Source organism: Myxocyprinus asiaticus, chromosome 20 (genome assembly GCF_019703515.2).
Source record: "Myxocyprinus asiaticus isolate MX2 ecotype Aquarium Trade chromosome 20, UBuf_Myxa_2, whole genome shotgun sequence".
NCBI classification, from domain to species: Eukaryota; Metazoa; Chordata; class Actinopteri; order Cypriniformes; family Catostomidae; genus Myxocyprinus; species Myxocyprinus asiaticus.
The window spans coordinates 37,763,558-37,782,663 of record NC_059363.1 but is presented as its reverse complement, the minus strand read 5'-3'; the positions used below and the strand labels follow the sequence as shown (position 1 = coordinate 37,782,663).

At 38.8% G+C, this 19,106-nt stretch overlaps 1 protein-coding gene across 2 annotated transcripts in view; it reads left to right on the top strand.

Annotated features, from left to right (window-relative positions):
* Window positions 1-7,157, top strand: part of LOC127410941 (leucine-rich repeat and fibronectin type-III domain-containing protein 2-like) — a 291,940-nt gene extending 284,783 nt beyond the window's left edge. For both annotated transcript variants that reach the window (XM_051646220.1, XM_051646219.1), the window contains one exon: window positions 5,053-7,157. In XM_051646220.1, coding sequence (XP_051502180.1) covers window positions 5,053-6,022 — 970 coding nt within the window. In that variant the 3' untranslated portion in view covers window positions 6,023-7,157. The remainder of the gene's footprint in view (window positions 1-5,052) is intronic.
* The last annotated feature ends 11,949 nt before the right edge of the window (window positions 7,158-19,106 follow it).

Here is a 19,106-nt window from a genome sequence, read left to right as displayed (position 1 = left end):
TTCTGGCACTGAAGTAATTCCAAAAGGAAGTCTCTAATACTGGTACATTACTTTGTGTGCCACAATGGTCAGAAATTATTGTGAGCTTAGGTCAACTTGAATCTGTAGGTATGCCTGGCACAGGTCTATCTTGCTAAAATTTTTACACCCAGCTAAACATGAAAAGAGGTCTTTAATGAGACTCAGGTCGATTTCTCTGCAGCAAGGACAGAATTTACAGTCACCTTAAAATCACCACAGAGCCGATGAATTGCATCTTTTTTTATGACCGGCACAATGGGCGTAACCCACTCACTGACATCTACTGATTGTTGTACTCCGGTCTTCAACAGTCTCTCTAATTCAGCTTTGACTTTGAGTTTGATTGTGTATGCAACAGGTCTGGCTTTGAAACACTTTGGTTTACTGCCTGGTTTCACTGTCAGTTCGGCAATGAACATTTCTTAATACTTTTTCAAAATTCTTTGGGGTTTTGTGTTTTTGCTGACCAAGGTGACCTCTTGACAGTTAAGCTTTATTCTTCCAAGCCAAGTTCACCCTAACAAAGCTGGTCAGTTGCCTCCAGTGAGGTACAGTGGTAACTTCCTTTTTGCATGTTGAGTTCCACGGTCACCTCAACCATGCCTTAGCTGGAACAGTTTCACCTCTGTGACATGGCTGGAGTGTGAGATGTGGCAACTTTTCTTTGTAGTTGTCACCAGAGATAGAGCTGCCCCAGTGTGAACCTGCATTTGCACTGGTTTCCCTTCCAGAAGAAAGTCACCCAGTACCACTGTCCATCACCTGAAGCAGATTGGACATGCAAAGTATCCTCCTTCTCCTCAGAACCAGAATCACTCTGTGTGTAACATGTATTTTCCATTTTGTTCAGCATTTTTACTTAGCTGATTCTTTTTGTTTTTGCAGGCCTTTCTTGCCACATTTTCTATAGTCCATGTCCTTATACCAACAATCTGCTGCCTGGTGACCCAATTTACCACAGTGATAGCACAGGGAGAAACATTTGCTGCACAGTTGGCTTGTAAGAATCGACATGCTTATGTGGTAAAATGCTGACTAACAAAAGACACGTGAAGTACTTCAGTGAAGTTCCACGAAGTCCCTTCAGCATTTGTTTTATAAGAGATTCTTCCTCCTGCACATGATCATTGGCACAGACTCGCTGTTGTGTGTTTTGAGTGTAATGTCCCCACTAAACACATCACAAGGGTTCCACCATCTAACAGTGTTCAGCACTCACACGGAGCTGAATAATGTCAGATTGGTACATGTCTTAATTAAACATTTATCCGTTAAACATTTTAAATTAAATTAAATAACATGTGTTAACGCTGACAGTACTAATATATATATATATGTATATACAGTGCATCCAGAAAGTATTCACAGCGCTTCACTTTTTCCACATTTTGTTATGTTACAGCCTTATTCCAAAATTGATTAAATTCATTATTTTCCTCAAAATTCTACAAACAATACTCCATAATGACAACGTGAAATAAGATTGTTTGAAATCTTTGCAAATTTATTAAAAATAAAAAACAAAAAAAAATCACATGTACTTAAGTATTCACAGCCTTTGCCATGACACTCAAAATTGAGCTCAGGTGCATCCTGTTTCCACTGATCATCCTTGAGATGTTTATACTACTTGATTGGAGTCCACCTGTGGTAAATTCAGTTGATTGGACATGATTTGGAAAGGCACACACCTGTCTATATAAGGTCCCACAGTTAACAGTGCATGTCAGAGCACAAACCAAGCCATGAAGTCCAAGGAATTGTCTGTAGACCTCCGAGACAGGATTGTATCGAGGCACAGATCTGGGGAAGGGTACAGAAAAATTTCTGCAGCATTGAAGGTCCCAATGAGCACAGTGGCCTCCATCATCCGTAAACGGAAAAAGTTTGGAACCACCAGGACTCTTCCTAAAGCTGGCCGCCCAGCCAAACAGAGTGATTGGGGAGAAGGGCCTTAGTTAGGGAGGTGACCAAGAACCTGATGGTCACTCTGACAGAGCTCCAGCATTTCTCTGTGGAGAGAGGAGAACCTTCCAGAAGAACAACCATCTCTGCAGCACTCCACCAATCAGGCCTGTATGCTAGAGCGGCCAGACGGAAGCCACTCCTCAGTAAAAGGCACATGACAGCCTGCCTTGAGTTTGCCAAAAGGCACCTGAAGGACTCTCAGACCATGAGAAACAAAGATTGAACTCTTTGGCCTGAATGGCAAGCATCATGTCTGGAGGAAACCAGGCACCGCTCATCACCTGGCCAATACCATCCCTACAGTGAAGCATGGTGGTGGCATCATCATGCTGTGGGGATGTTTTTCAGTGGCAGGAACTGGGAGACTAGTCAGGATCGAGGGAAAGATGAATGCAGCAATGTACAGAGACATCCTTGATGAAAACTTGCTCGAGTGCACTCTGGACCTCAGAGTGGGATGAAGGTTCATCTTCCAACAGGACAACGACCCTAAGCACACAGCCAGGATAACAAAGGAGTGGCTACGGGACAACTCTGTGAATGTCCTTGAGTGGCCCAGCCAGAGCCCAGACTTGAACCCGACTGAACATCTCTGGAGAGATCTGAAAATGGCTGTGCACCAACGCTCCCCATCCAACCTGATGGAGCTTGAGAGGTCCTGCAAAGAAGAATGGGAGAAACTGCCCAAAAATAGGTGTGCCAAGCTTGTAGCATCATACTCAAAAAGACTTGAGGCTGTAATTGGTGCCAAAGGTGCTTCAACAAAGTGCTGAGCAAAGGCTGTGAATACTTATGTACATGTGATTTTTTTTTTTTTGTTGTTGTTTTGTTTTGTTTTTTATTTGTAATAAATTTGCAAAGATTTCAAACAAACTTCTTTCACGTTGTCATTATGGGGTATTGTTTGTAGAATTTTGAGGAAAATAATTAATTTAATCCATTTTGGAATAAGGCTGTAACATAACAAAATGTGGAAAAAGTGAAGCACTGTGAATACTTTCCGGATGCACTGTATATATCCCCAGTGTCTCTTAAAGCATTCTTTACAGAATAAATGAATAAATACAGTTAAATTATTTATTTGAGAGTCTAAATATAATTTTTGGCAGATGAAGTCTTGTATTTTATTTAAATACTAAATAATTGCTTTTCATTTACATACTCTAGCCATAAAACAAAACAAACAACAACAAAAACATCTATGAAAATTTAAACATATTATAATATTAGGCTTTCTATAAGAGCTAGTAAGATGGATTTATATAATGCCTGCCAACAATGATCAATTTTAAAATATTAAAAGCTTAATTACTCAACAAGATGACTATAAAAAGGGGATGAATACCTCCCTAACTCCTTTGTTTCATAGACTAGAGATGAACATACAGCATTTCATATGAAAATCAATATAAGCGGTAAACAAAATGTGTCTTAAAAAAATAATAAATATTTTAGAATATTATATAATCAACCGAAAATAACTAGACTTTTCATTTAATGGAGACTCTCAATTGCTTAATGACATCAAGCTGTTGAACTAAATGTGGCATTATGTATAAATCTGTTTTCTTCTAGTCTTGAAGAGCAGTGTTAACCTGTGGTTGCTGACAACAACAGGGGGAAAAAAACAATCACAAAGGCTTGAGTGGAAAAAGGTTGGACTCTCTTGTTCAGCTGTCAACACTGAATGTAGTATCTTCCAGTGTGATGGGAAGGGACTTATGAAAGAGTAATGGACTAGCTAGCATCGAGGATAGTCAATGTGTCAGGCCACCATGCTATAGTTTTAGCATGGTAAAGGATGTCTCTTACACAGAGTACGGGATCCTATAAGTGCCGCAACTCTATATGCAGATTGTAGGATTGAGAACCACATCAATTACCTAGTAAACATGACCTGTAATCGCTGATTGTATATTGCACCTTGGTACATCATTATATATTACATTTTGTTATTATACCTCGTCAATTATTTAAATACTACATATTATGGAATTCATAATTGATGTTTTATTTAAAACTGATGTGTGTAAACTCTGTGCCATTAGCGTCAGAAAGTTACAACCTAAACTCGCGGCATCTGAAGTCAGTGTTGCTATATTGGGCTGCTCAAACAAACAGAGCAATGCTTGGATAGTGCCACATTATTTACAAATTTTGGGCAAATCAGCCTACCAATGGCTTTATTATAGTTGTCTGTGCATATTAAACTGAGTATTAAAAAAAAAAAAAGATTACACTTCAGCTTTAATAGTACTACGAATAATAAAAATTGTGAAGTTTACATTATATATAATGATATTGCATAGACATCTGTCTTCCATTTGCACAGATCCTGAGAAAAAAAAAACAAAAAAAAAAAACGGAGCTGATCCATTAAACAGTTACTCAACTTTCTCAGAGCTGAGTGGTCACCAGATTACTGTGTAATTAGTATTCTCAGTCTAAATCCACTGCCAGGAATGTGCAAAGAATGTTGTAGATAATAATACACTAATGCAGTCAGAAACAGATAAATTGTAATTATCTCTGTACTTATGGTGCTTTTTAGGATGTTGAGCCCAAAATTTATATGATATGCAATATATTTATTAAAATTATTTAATCTAACTGAAGTTCCAAGGTTTATATGATCAGTGCTTTCCAAGTAATTATCTTTTTAAAATAGTAAAATGATTAATGATTGTTTTCTACCAACACTCCATGCATTGTGTGTATTTAATCCAACATAACACATTGAACAATGAGACATTAAGAATAACTACCTGCTGTGTAATATATCCCTGTGATTTCAATCTACTGCATTTACTCTATGCATCTTTTCCTTCTAGAATGGCGATACTAATACTAAAGTATATTAATACTCCAAAGTAATGGCCAAAAATAAATGTTTTATTTAAATGTAAACATGGAACGTGCATTCTGTTCCATGCAGCAACATTTTGCTTAACCACGACAATACTCAAAAATGTATACAAGTTGACACATTTCTACTGGTATATCATTTTAACCAGTAAAATGCCTTCTCCTATTAATGCAAGTCTCTTCTCTTGCTATTCACAGGATGATTCCAGTGACCAGCAAATCCTTTGTGGTCAACAACCTGATGCCAGGGATGCAGTATGACCTGTGTGTGCTTGCCATCTGGGAAGACACTGCCACAACACTCACTGCCACCAACATAGTTGGTTGCGTGCAGTTTGAGATGCATGATGAGTACCCCCGTTGCCAATCACTACATAGTCAGTTTCTGGGCGGTACCATGATCTTGGTGATTGGTGGAGTGATCGTGGCCACCCTCTTGGTCTTTATTGTCATTCTTATGGTTCGCTACAAAGTGAACAGCAGTTTGCAGATTGCAAAGTTTGTGACAGTGAGCAACACCTACTCCCAGACCAATGGTAGAACTCAGGCAACTCAGCAACTTAACAACGGTGCTCCAACATCACAGGCTCCAAAGACCATAGTGGTGATGCGGGACGAAGTGGTGGAGTTTAAATGTGGCTCTTTGCAGAGTAGCATCTCGTCCTCATCATCATCTTCAGGAGACTCCCTTGGTAGCGAGAAAGTCAAGTCTTATAACATGCATGGCGAGTCCAGCACCTTGCCCAAAAGGTGGAAGCAAACGTCAACCAAGACACGACCAAACCTGGACAACCTACTTGGGGCATTTGCTTCTCTGGACCTGAGGGCTCCTGCAAGAGATCCAGGTTGTCCATCTTCCTCAGGAACTATGGCAATTACAATGAGACCACCCACTGACAAGGAGCCTTTACTAGGCCATGTTAATTCCAGACTTGGAAGTCCTGTAATGCTACCAACAGAGAACAAGCCCAAGCGCAGCCACTCATTCGACATGGGCGACTTTGGTGCTTCGCAGTGCCTTCGCAATGCCCCACGACGCATCAGTAACATTTGGACTAAGAGGAGTCTCTCTGTCAATGGCATGCTCCTGCAATGTGACGAGAGTGAAGGGGAAGGTGATAAAGCAACATTTGATAGCTCTGAGTGGGTCATGGAGAGTACAGTCTGACATGGAACAAAACACTAGCTCTGCCAATAAACAAGAACAACAAAAAATAACATATTGTTCAAACATGCCAGTTGTGAAGGAACTTGTCTTGCTGCATCATATGATGTCAAGAAGGACACAAACGGCCATAATAAAAAGACACCTAATGACTGTGGCCATGACTGTGTAATGCATGATTTTCCATGTAAGTTATATTGTCCTTCTGTCCATTTGATCACAAAGATGTTCAAAGGTTTGTGTCTGAGTAAGGCAAGCAGCTGAGGCCAGTGCTGGCCCTGTTTATTGAGATTTGGTTGTGAGAAATCTCTTGTTGCCTTCAAGCATTAGAGCAGATATGCGTAAATTCCCAAGAACTAGAGAAGCAAGGGGAATAAAAGTGAGAATTTATCTGACTGTGCACTGCAGTTTGCCAAGAGGACTTTCTTCAGCAAAGTGGATGTGCATCACAAAGGACCAAGCGTTCACATGAGATGGGACAACAGCAGTTGTTCAGCAGATTAAATGAAAAAATAAATGCAAATATAGTGAATTTTTGTAGGTTGTTTTTAATCATTTCTGTTGTTTTCCCCCCAGTTTTAGTGTTGTAACCTAATGTCACACCATTTTGTATGAGCAGACAAAGAAAATGCCAGAATGTCTTTCCTGATCAACACCCTTTAAAGTCGGCATGAAACGGAAGTTGCTACCAACTTTACTTCCATATTGTGACGTATTTCTGAGTGAAATGGCATATCGAACAAGAGCAAATGTCAGGTTGGGACATTATTTTATCCATCGGTTGTTGATTGGATTTTGAAAGGTGGGCATTGTATACCTGAATGGAGGCAGATCTTAATGCAAGTTTGCAGTCGACACAAACACACACCCCTTCCACTGTGCTGCTTGAGCCAGAACCGGTTACCGGGGAAATTGAGTTGAGCAGCGATCTCATCTAGCTGATAACATAACACAAGAGTACATCATGGTCTTTGCTCACGACGAGGCTGTAGCTGAAGAGAAACAAGTGAGTACAAGATCACAATATTTCAACATTTTAAATCACAATGCACTTAATTCAAAGGGAAAACACCTTGTGCTGTACATCCCAAGATACCTGCATTAAAAAATATGAATAAACTCCAGAGGCATACGAGTCACATTGTATTCAGTAGTGATCATCTCAGCAATTCATGCGTGAAATGTCACGAACACAACCGCAAATTAACAGTTATTCCTCCTTCGAAATGTAAATTTAAGGAGGAATTATGTGCCTCAGTTATGTGCCTCTGAATGTGCCTCAGAATGCTATTCTGAGATGCGGGTTGGTGCTGTTTTGGCGGCACGAGGCTATTGTCCTTACCACAGTTATACAGAGCGGTTATCTAAGTTACCGTAGACTTTGTCATTTCGAACCAGTCTGACCATTCTCTGTTGACCTCTCCTGGCATTTCCATCTGCAGAACTGCCACTCACTGGATGTTTTTTTGTTTTTGGCACCATTCAGAGTAAATTCTAGAGACTGTTGTGTGTGAAAATCCCAGGAGATCAGCAGTTGCAGAAATACTCAAACCAGCCCATCTGGCACCAACAGTCATGCCACAGTCAAAATCACTGAGATCACAATTTTTCCCCATTCTGATGGTTGATGTGAACATTAACTGAAGCTCCTGACCCGTATCTGAATGATTTTATGCACTGCTGCCACACGATTGGCTGATTAGATAATCGCATGGATGGTAAATGGTCTACACTTATATAGCGCCTTTTTTAACCTTAGCGGTTCAAAAGCGCTTTACATTGTGTCTCATTCACTCACTCACTCACCCATTCACACACACTCACACACCAATGACATCAGAGCTGCCATGCAAGGCGCTAGCCTGCCATTGGGAGCAACTTGGGGTTCAGTGTCTTGCCCAAGGATACTTCGGCATGTGGAGTCATGTGGGCCGGGAATCGAACCGCTAACCCTGCGATTAGTTAGCCTCCCCATGGATGACTGTTGGTGCCAGATTGGCTGGTTTGAATATTTCTGTAACTGCTGATCTCCTGGGATTCTCATACACAACAGTCTCTAGAGTTTACTCAGAATGGTGCCAAAAACAAAAAACACCCAGTGAGTGTTAGTTCTGTGGACGGAAATGCCTTGTTGATGAGTTAGGTCAACAGAGAATGGTCAGACTGGTTCGAACTGACAAAGTCTATGGTAACAGATAACCGTTCTGTACAATTGTGGTGAGAAGAATAGCATCTCAGAATGCTATTCTGAGATGCGGGTTGCTACTGTTTTGGAGGCACAATGGGGACCTACACAACATTAGGCAGATGGTTTTAATGTTGTGGCTGATCAGTGTATATATAATAGCAAATGTGCATGAATAAATCGTACATAATAAGATCAGTAACATGCATTAATAAAATAAACAGGGTCAATTTTGATTTAATGCCGACTTTAAAGAAATTCACCATTGTAACCATAGTTTCCACAGAAATATAACGGTAACAATTTACAATTTGTTCCATTTGTTAACATTAGTTAATGCATTGAGCATAATGAACAAACATACAAATATACTTTTACAGCATTTATTAATTCTAGTTAATGTTAGTTAATAAAAATACAATTGTTCAATGTTAGTTCATAATGCATTAACTAATGTTAACAAATAAAATTTTGATTGAAAAAAAATATTAGTATATGTTTTAATTAACAATAACTAAGATTAATAAATGTTGTAAAGTATTGTTCATTGTAAGTTCATGTTAAATAATGCTGTTAACTAATGTTAACCAATGGAACCTTATTGTAAAATGTTACCAATATAACTACATTAGTTATTGTCACTAAAGTACATTTCATAATATATTCAAATTTGTAATTTGTGTTTTTTTATTTTTTATTTTTTTATTTATTTTATATCTAACAGTGGTAGCTAATACCAGGCTACCACTATTTTATTCTGGTAATAGTGACTGCAGTAACTATTTGGTGGAACCTGTGGTTATCATGGTGAGTTTTCATAAGGGTTGAAAATAGCACAGTCTTTCACAACTGTTTTCATTTAAGTATTTTGCCTTTAGAATGAATTCAATTCTATTGTTCAGAAAGATTTTATGTCATAGTCATATCTGCAAACTTCATCTGCATATATGTATCCATAATATTTTGTGACATTATGTGCCTCTCTCTTCAACTTATGAAATCATCGCTATTAATTTCTCATGTCAATTTTTGAAAACTGGCTGTTGCATATTACATTTAGTACTAGTACAAATCAGTACCAGTCACTAGTACAAGTACAAAAGGCTGTCAGAAGTACAGTACATACCCTCCGTGCAAATAGATACTATGTAATGCACATTATATACCCAACCGACACATTATATAACCAACCAAGAAGAGGTTCTGTGTGATATCAACTTTTACTACACTTACAAAAAAGTACCATAAAGTTTCAAAATGGTATATACAAAAATGTTATTATAATGGTGTTTTGGACATGGTACCAAGGTACGTAAATACCACGGTATAATTTAAAGAACCTTGGTGTATCATGCAAATGGTATATGAAACAGTTACCATTTTAAATAGTACAAATGGTATATAAATATGGTAATCATTCCTCGTATACCATCACTGTGCCATTGTATCGCCCCAGTATTTTTTTTGTAAGGGTACTAACCTTCTGATATTTAATGTTGGGATTGACCCCCTGAAACAGTATAACTAAATCTATCCCCTTGTTAAAAATTATTTTATGTTTCTGATTTTCCTTCAGTCATGAACACTGAAGACAACTCTGGAATACTGGTCAGGGTGTTACGCCAGATATTGTAGTGACAGACAGCCATTTAGGACAGGACCTGGATCACATTTGTCTCTAGAAACCTTAATTTGTGCCAAATGGTTTGATTTCACATAGAGGTGAACCATGAACTGAAAAAAAAAAACAAAAAAAATCATCTTTGTGCCCATGAGCAAGGCACTCAACCTCAGGTTGCTCCATGGGGACTGTCCCTGCTATTAGTGTACTGTAAATTGCTTCGGATTAAAAGTTTGCTAAGTGACAAAAAAAAGTGTTCAAGATATGCGTAAATCATGTATAGCCATCATTTCAGATGTTAAAATTTTAAAACAGGGGACACTTCATATGAACACATCTACAGTACATTATGCATATATTTTAAAATGGTGATTCTACAGTGCATCCGGAAAGTATTCACAGCGTTTCACTTTTTCCACATTTTGTTATGTTACAGCCTTATTTCAAAATGGATTAAATTCATTATTTTCCTCAAAATTCTACAAACAATACCCCATAATGACAATGTGAAAGAAGTTTGTTTGAAATCTTTGCAAATTTATTAAAAAGAAAAAAAAGAAAAAAATCACATGTACATAAGTATTCACAGCCTTTGCCATGACACTCAAAATTGAGCTCAGGTGCATCCTGTTTCCACTGATCATCCTTGAGATGTTTCTACAACTTGATTGGAGTCCACCTGTGGTAAATTCAGTTGATTGGACATGATTTGGAAAGGCACACACCTGTCTATATAAGGTCCCACAGTTAACAGTGCATGTCAGAGCACAAACCAAGCCATGAAGTCCAAGGAATTGTCTGTAGACCTCTGAGACAGGATTGTATCGAGGCACAGATCTGGGGAAGGGTACATAAAAATTTCTGCAGCATTGAAGGTCCCAATGAGCACAGTGGCCTCAATCATCCGTAAACAGAACCACCAGGACTCTTCCTAAAGCTGGCCGCCCGGCCAAACTGAGCGATCGGGGAGAAAGGCCTTAGTCAGGGAGGTGACCAAGAACCTGATGGTCACTCTGACAGAGTTCCAGCATTTCTCTGTGGAGAGAGGAGAACCTTCCAGAAGAACAACCATCTCTGCAGAACTCCACCAATCAGGCCTGTATGGTAGAGTGGCCAGACGGAAGCCACTCCTCAGTAAAAGGCACATGACAGCCCGCCTGGAGTTTGCCAAAATGCACCTGAAGGACTCTCAGACCATGAGAAACAAAGATTGAACTCTTTGACCTGAATGGCAAGCGTCATGTCTGGAGGAAACCAGGCACCGCTCATCACCTGGCCAATACCATCCCTACAGTGATGCATGGTGGTGGCAGTATCATGCTGTGGGGATGTTTTTCAGCGGCAGGAACTGGGAGACTAGTCAGGATCGAGGGAAAGATGAATGCAGCAATGTACAGAGACATCCTTGATGAAAACTTGCTCCAGAGCGCTCTGGACCTCAGAGTGGGGTGAAGGTTCATCTTCCAACAGGACAACGACCCTAAGCACACAGCCAAGATAACAAAGTAGTGGCTACGGGACAACTCTGTGAATGTCCTTGAGTGGCCCAGCCAGAGCCCAGACTTGAAACCGATCGAACATCTCTGGAGAGATCTGAAAATGGCTGTGTTCTGATGCTCCCCATCCAACCTGATGGAGCTTGAGAGGCCCTGCAAAGAAGAATGGGAGAAACTGCCCAAAAACAGGTGTGCCAAGCTTGTAGCATCATACAGAAAAAGACTTGAGGCTGTAATTGGTGCCAAAGGTGCTTCAACAAAGTATTGAGCAAAGGCTGTGAATACTTATGTACATGTGATATTATGTTTTTTTTTATTTTTTTTTTCAATCGTTATTTTTTAATAAATTTGCAAAGATTTCAAACAAACTTCTTTTACGTTTTCATTATGGGGTATTGTTTGTAGAATTTTGAGGAAAATAATTAATTAAATCCATTTTGAAATAAGGCTGTAACATAACAAAATGTGGAAAAAGTGAAGCGCTGTGAATACTTTCCGGATGCACTGTAATTATGAGTGTTAGGTATTATGACAAAACATTGCAATTGGCTTACACAGGGTGGTCGTAGGCCAGGGTTTGGGTTAGGTGCTAGAGGGTGCCTGGTTGCAAAAACTATATCCAGTTGCTTAACCCTGGTTTTTTTCGTGGTCTTGGACTTAAACTGACATCTAGGGGCCTGGATGCAGCATCATTCAAATACAATAGTTTTAATTTACTGATGCCATTGTATTTATTCACTATTCACCGTCAGCCATGATAAATTTATCTATGAGTGAAAGTGTCCAATAACAGGGTGGATACTAAGATTAAACAAGAGGTATTCATGTGGTCTGGTCATGTGATCCTAACATGGCATCCCCCATGAGAGGGTCCTCTCCATGTCCTGTAGAATAAAACAGCTTTTATAAGGTTACTGATATGACAGCATATCCCAGGGGCTCAGGGGTTTGAATGCAGGATTAAATTGGGATTGGGCTTTTTGGTAGGTTTAAATTTCTGTGACCTATTTATTTTTATATTTTACTGTACTTAAACTCCCAATATTAAACATTATTTTGGGGAAAATAGTTTTTCTATAGAAATTATAGACTGCATTATTATCAGTGTTATTTTATAGTGCAGACACCATAATGCCATTACAATAATTCATTTATTGTGTACTGTAGATGGGCTGTTCATGAAGTTTTGCCCAAAGGATCATAACATACAATGTCTATTTTTCTTATTTTGAAAACTCTTTATTTTTCTATTTTGTGAAAAGCTAACAGTTTTATTGCCTTTCTTTTGTTGGATACTGTTGTATGTTGTTTGGATAATGCTTCATTATCACAGATATCTGCAGTGAAGACACAGCTAAAACAAACACAAAAAAAGCAAACAACTTTTTTTATTTAAATTATTATTTTGTTTTATTATTTTAACTAAATATTTAAGCTTCATTTTAGATTTGGAACATCCATTGTTTATAATATGTTATTGCTCTTGGTAAATGATTATTTCTTTGATTTTTTATTTGATTTTATTATTATTATTATTATTATTATTATTATTATTACTATTATTATTATTTTTATTTATTTTTTAAATAAAAAATACATAAGTATGATGGTAATCTGAACATTTTCACATTTCCGGTCAGAAAAATTGGGAAGGTGCTTTAACGTATTGTTATGACACACACATATGTATGTGTAGCTACATGGTCATGTTTTTCACTTGGAGTTGTAGAAAAAAAATAAAGACTGAAAGTCTAAATCATTCTAAACCATTTCTATGTTCAAAAGATTTTGCTACACCAAGATAAACAGAATTTATAATATTTAAGATGTCTGTGTTCTTTCTACTTGCTTCTCAGCTAACATCTTTAAGTTTAAGTTTTAAATGTGTGCATGCTGTCTCTATTATATATTTTTATTTTTTGCCTTAAGGTTTTCACAAACAGAATAAGGATTTATTTTGTGTCATTCCGACTCGGGCCAATGCAATAGGGGGTTTAGTTCTTACAAAAGTGTGTAGTTTTAGCAAAATTTCTTTTTTTATGATTTTTTTTTAGGAGAAATCCATAAAGATCAAATGAAGGCACTCATGGGGTGCACAAGAAAACTTAATTGACTGTAGACTACAACATTCATTAAAAATTAAAATATGACACATGGCCCACTGAGATACACTCACAGACCCACCATAATATGTAGTCTTATATATCAAACGTACTCCTCACATAGTTTGCCTGCCTCCTTAGATACTTCCTGTACAGTTATTTTTTATTTACACATCATAAATGTATGCTTTATGAATCATTTATGTTTTTGTGGTACTTTAAAATAAATAGCAGCCAAATAATATCCTCTGGTACCAACAAGTGAGTTACATCCTTTTTACTAAAATATATTATTCGGCTGATATGTCAAGAATCATCTTCTAGATACTTTAGAAGAACTAGACAGAACTGACTATTTGCACTAGGCGTAAATAGTGTCTGCAACACAGCACGGCTATTTTCACTCAAATTATTGCCTCCCGTCCCGTGAAATATGGGATCGTCCCATATTTAAAGACGAAATTAGATATAAAGATTAAATCGTATCGAATCAATACAGGATGTGATTTGTCCCGTATTTAAGATGGTCCGATGTCGTCAAGACAACATAGTTCAAGATCGGTTATTATACCTAAATAATAAACCTTGATATTCCTTGTAAATTTAGCCTAAGTCCACACATTGAGCAAAAACTGTGGAGGGTGTGATAAGGGACTGTCTGAAAACATCAGACGGAAGTCATTGCTTTAATGCAGGTAACCATGGTGTTACTACAGTAATATGGTGTTAATATAGTAACTATGTTTAATTTTGTGGTTTCTATGAATTTACTACAAAATACCATGGTGATATTATGGTCACTGTGGTAAAACCATGGTTAATTTTTGTAAAGGAAGGTTAGGGTTAGGTTTAGGGGTTTGTGTAGGGTGTCTGTGAGACTGTAAATAAACACAATAAATAAACATGCTGCGGTAATGCACTATACTGTATGTCAGTATTTAATTAGGAGTGTAAATAGTATCTAACACTTAGTGCAAAAAGCTTCTTCCATTCTTTAATGAAATACTGTTAAATACAAATGTTAAAAATTAAATCTTCTAATTTCGTAATTTTTAACAATGTTTACTTCATTTCAAGAGTTACAATTACCCCCGTTCTTATGGTTGCTACCAACGACAGTGTAAGCATCTGTTATTCATGTTAATCTATTAACCAGCAAACAAGGAATAAAATAAATGTTTGTAAATTCAAAGGCATTGAAACTTTAGACAGCCAAAGAAAAATACTTTACATCAAAAAATCATTTTCAGTTTATTATTATTATTATTATTATTATTATTGTTGTTGTTCCACTTTTTGTCAGCTTGTTTGTGATTGAAGAAATGTAATGTATTACAATTGCCCCTGGTCTCCCCTACTTCTTTTTCAGCATATGTGTTTGACAGTTAGAGAGATTAAAACAGAAAAGAGGTCTTGGACAAAGGATAGGCATGAACACCAGAGATTGGTTTTACCCTCCCCCTAGAAGGTCTCTTGTCAACACTTAATCAGGGTCCTGAGTGTCGACTCACATCAGCACTACCCTTCTTACTCATGCAGGAAGGAGACTCATGCAGGCCAGGCCAGATAATAAGATCTGAACACATGTAATCTGTAATATAATAATCTTAACAATACATTGAACAGTTATAATCTTCACAAGCAGCATTCAGGTAGATTATCTGGGGTGTGCAGAACATCGAGTCCAAATATAAAATTGCAGCTATCACTGATGTTTCTCAGTATTACATATTTCTTTGTTGTGCTTGGTGACATAGTAAATAATAATTTTGGTTTACTTGAAGTATTCTTCATGGGCCTGTGTTGGTCATATATGAAGGTTTGTCATGCTGACATTTCATAGAGCGGTGGTATTTACACAGAACTGTTGGGTCTCCTTAGAACCACTGAGTTCTTCAAAAGTTATGCTGTTCTCAAGCACAGGTTGAGTGAAGTTAAAACAGTAAACAAGTGATTGTTCCATTTGTAAGAATAAAATTATTTAGAGTCAAGACAAGAAGGGGCATGTACTACTGACTGGATTAGGCAAGTACTGGATAAGTGAGTACTAGTATGTTACACCAAAGCAAGAAATTGAACAGTCAAAATAATAATATAAGAAACATACAGTATTTGATTATTATATATTATTTTAATAGACTAACAAGCTACAGTAGTCATCAACATATATGTTCTTCAAGAGCTAATTGCTGTATGTACACTTCTGCTACTATAACAGATTAAGTCGAACTTCAGAAGCTTAGGAGGTCAGCATTTCTTTAAAAAGGCTGCCATGTGCCCTAATACATAAGAAATGTCAACATTACCTCAGCTTACACTGACAGCATGGTCTCAGTTGGGGTGACGGCGGGATGTTTTTGAGTCTATGTGCATGTGTGTGCAGTGGGTTAATGTGCTCACGTGTGTATTTGTGCAAATATGCAAGAGTGTATCTAAAAGTATTTGCAACGTGTTCTTAGTATTTATTATTATTTTTAGGTATCCGTATGTAAAGTGTGGTTCTATCATGGAGACATATTTGTTGGTTTGGAGAGACATTGAAATATTACCTTAATATTAATTTATGGACAGCTTCTAAAACATTATCCCAGTAGTGAAGTCTAGCACATATGTAAGCATTCGCCGAATGCCCACCTACAGTATCTTGGATTCTATTTCATAGTTCACTTTGACGCTGCATCAGAGATGACGCATGGGGAACACCCCCAGGTGGTCATGAGGTCTGAAGACCTATACAATAATGCCAATTTTATTGGCTGATGGCGCTTAAGCGATGCCCAATAAGGAGCTATGTCATGGGGTCCTTATAAGCATCTGCTTGCCGCCATCTTCTTAGATTTTCTTCACTTCAGGTGTACGATTTGTCTCAGCCCGTGTTGTTCTAGCAACTCACGCTGAAGCAAGGGTTATGTTCTCCTTTTTGAGTGGCAACATGTTAGGATGTCTTTGGAAACAGCAAGACCTAAATTAGCATTTTCCTATGTGAATTCACGCATTGTGACGGACCGAGGATGACAGTGCCTCATTGAGGCTCACCCCTTCTACCCAAGAGCAGCACATCCCCATCACTCCAGTTCTGCGTCCTCTGATATGGAGCCATGTGAGCTTAGAGCATTGAGGATCCGGTCATCTTTACTGAAGAAAATGGAGAGAGAACGGACACTGGATATTTCCTTGTGTTTTCCTCTCACCCTTGGGTGAAAGTGCCACTCTCGCTCATCAAACGTGCTCCATTTAGGCCACTGCCATTAGGAAACACTGGATTGGAGGATTCATTGCAGGAACGATGGAGAAGTTAGACCCCTGTATTAATATTTTCTTCTATTGTGTTGTTCTGAAAGAGACAGTGACATGAATGAGGCATTTCGGGGCACGGCCCCCGACCTCTCTTTCTTTCTGACCTGTTTGGAAGCACTGTCTTGCAGCGGGTGAGCTGCCGCACTTACTTCGTCTCGCTGGAGTATCAGTGTGTTTGGAAGGCCAAATGAGTCATAATGCCCCACTTCTTGAAAAAAAAAAAAAAAGTTTATAGGGTGTTCCATGGTGCCGTGAGATGTAGAAGTTACACTGTGATAAGCACCTCAGATTGTCGCCCCACAGCACATGCTGGGGCTCTTATGTTGGTCAAACAGTTCGTGTATAATAATAAAAAAATAAAAAAATAAATAAAAAAACAGCATCAGTGCACTCTCGTTCAGCATCATCTAAGCAGTCTTGGAAAGAAACACAGGCAATGTAAACAGGTTGTTTGCCTCCTAACAAATTTGGGCCCAGCAAAATTGGATCAGCACTGGTTTTCCGGCCAGTCGAAGCACACCTGACGTGTTTGTGAAGTGGAGGACATCCCACTCAGTTTATGCAGCCAGATCATTCAAATGCTTCAGTCTCTATTCTGTTTGTCCTTCATGTACCGTCATGACAAATTCACCATTTGTTATATTTGAACACTTCACCCTCACTATCAGACTTAATCAGTCTGCCCCCCGACTCATGCTGGGGAATGAGAATAAAGAGTTCAAAACTCAAGTCTTGCCTCTGCCTCCACGGTCAAGTGCCTTGGGGCATGCGAACACTATGCAATGTTCAATATCACATTGTCACAAGTACCGCACGTTGTCCCCCATTACACATGCAAAAGGACTGTTACAAGGAGTCAGTCATTTTTAGTAGAATGTCCCCCGTTTGAAATGCAGGGAAGTGTATTCAAATTTGGGTTCTTCTGTAAATACATTTTGACGGTATCGAAATGGGTAATTCCAACAATAAACATGGTTATGTCATTCAATTAAGGTGACACAAATGCATAATATCTCAAATCCAGCTGAGGGATTGGTTTGTGATGATAGATTTGAGGGATGCGTAATTTCACATTCACTTTGCTTCCATTTGCCTTTTTTGGAGACAAACTGTACCAATTTTGCATCCTTCCGTTCCATGCCTTGTTACCAAGACAAAAGACTCTGTTTCTAGGAGTGTAGCTAGATTTGCAGATGATGCAGGCACACGTCTTCAGACATTATGCCAGCGCCTTACAATGTTTAAGGAGGAAGTGTGTTCTCCCAGCAAGAACGTTTCATAGCCTGTTGAGGCTTATAATCGTGGGGTCTGCTATCATTCCCCTGGGCCTGTTGCACACAAGGCATTTTCAGTGTTGGATGAAATCCAAAAAGGAACTTTACCCGCTGAGGCAAGTGCATCGTCCCTTCAAATTTCTGCATGGATGTTGTCAAACCTGTTGCCATAGATACAGACCCGCTTTCTGGAGTTGTTCCCTTTGGGACCGATATGTCACCGCAAAGTGGTTACCACAGACGCCTCATCCATGAGTTGGGCACTGTATCCGAAGGTCGTCCAGCCTACGGGGTTTGCCACTAAAATGGCATATATTTTGTCTGGAAATTTTGCCGGTGCTGAGGCAGTCATGTCCTCATCCGGACAGGAAACAGAACGGTGGTGTATTATATCAACCATTAGGGAGGAGTGCACTCTCATGCCATGCTGAGGTTGGCACACTGCACTGTCTTGTGTGTATGTCAAAATGTACTGTCTTTTCGAGCTGTACATGTGCCAGGTTTTCTGAATCTTTGGGCAGATCTCTTGTCCAGGCATGGTCTGAGATCCAGGTAATGGGCATTACACCTTCAGACTGTGGAGCAGATTTGAGGAAGGTTTGGCAGAGCAGACGTGGACCTGTTCGCCTCGAGCGAGACATCACATTGTCCCCTGTGGTTTTCCCTCTTGCCCCTGGCCCCTCTGGGCATCGATGCTTCAGCGCATCAGTGGCTGAAGGCACGCCTGTATGCAATTCCGCCAATCAATCTGCTTCACCCCCAGTCGTTTCCACTGGCGTGGAAAAGCTCAGCTGAACACCACTCACAATGCCACAGAGCTGCTGTTTAGGGGCGTCTTTGTAATATGTAAAGCCATGTGTATTTACGCTGAAACCTACACTTCTTCTTTTCAGTGAACGAGCAATAATATAATTTTATATATGCACAATTACAGTTGGAAAGAATCCAGCTTCATTTCCGAATGCCCACAATATACAAACAGTGTAGATTTATCACACGATTACTTACCCAGCCTCAGTATTGCCACAATGAATGTGTGGAATCATCATTTGAAGTCTGTTTGAAGACAGAAATATACATGATGATGTGATTAAAGCACTGAATCCAGCAGA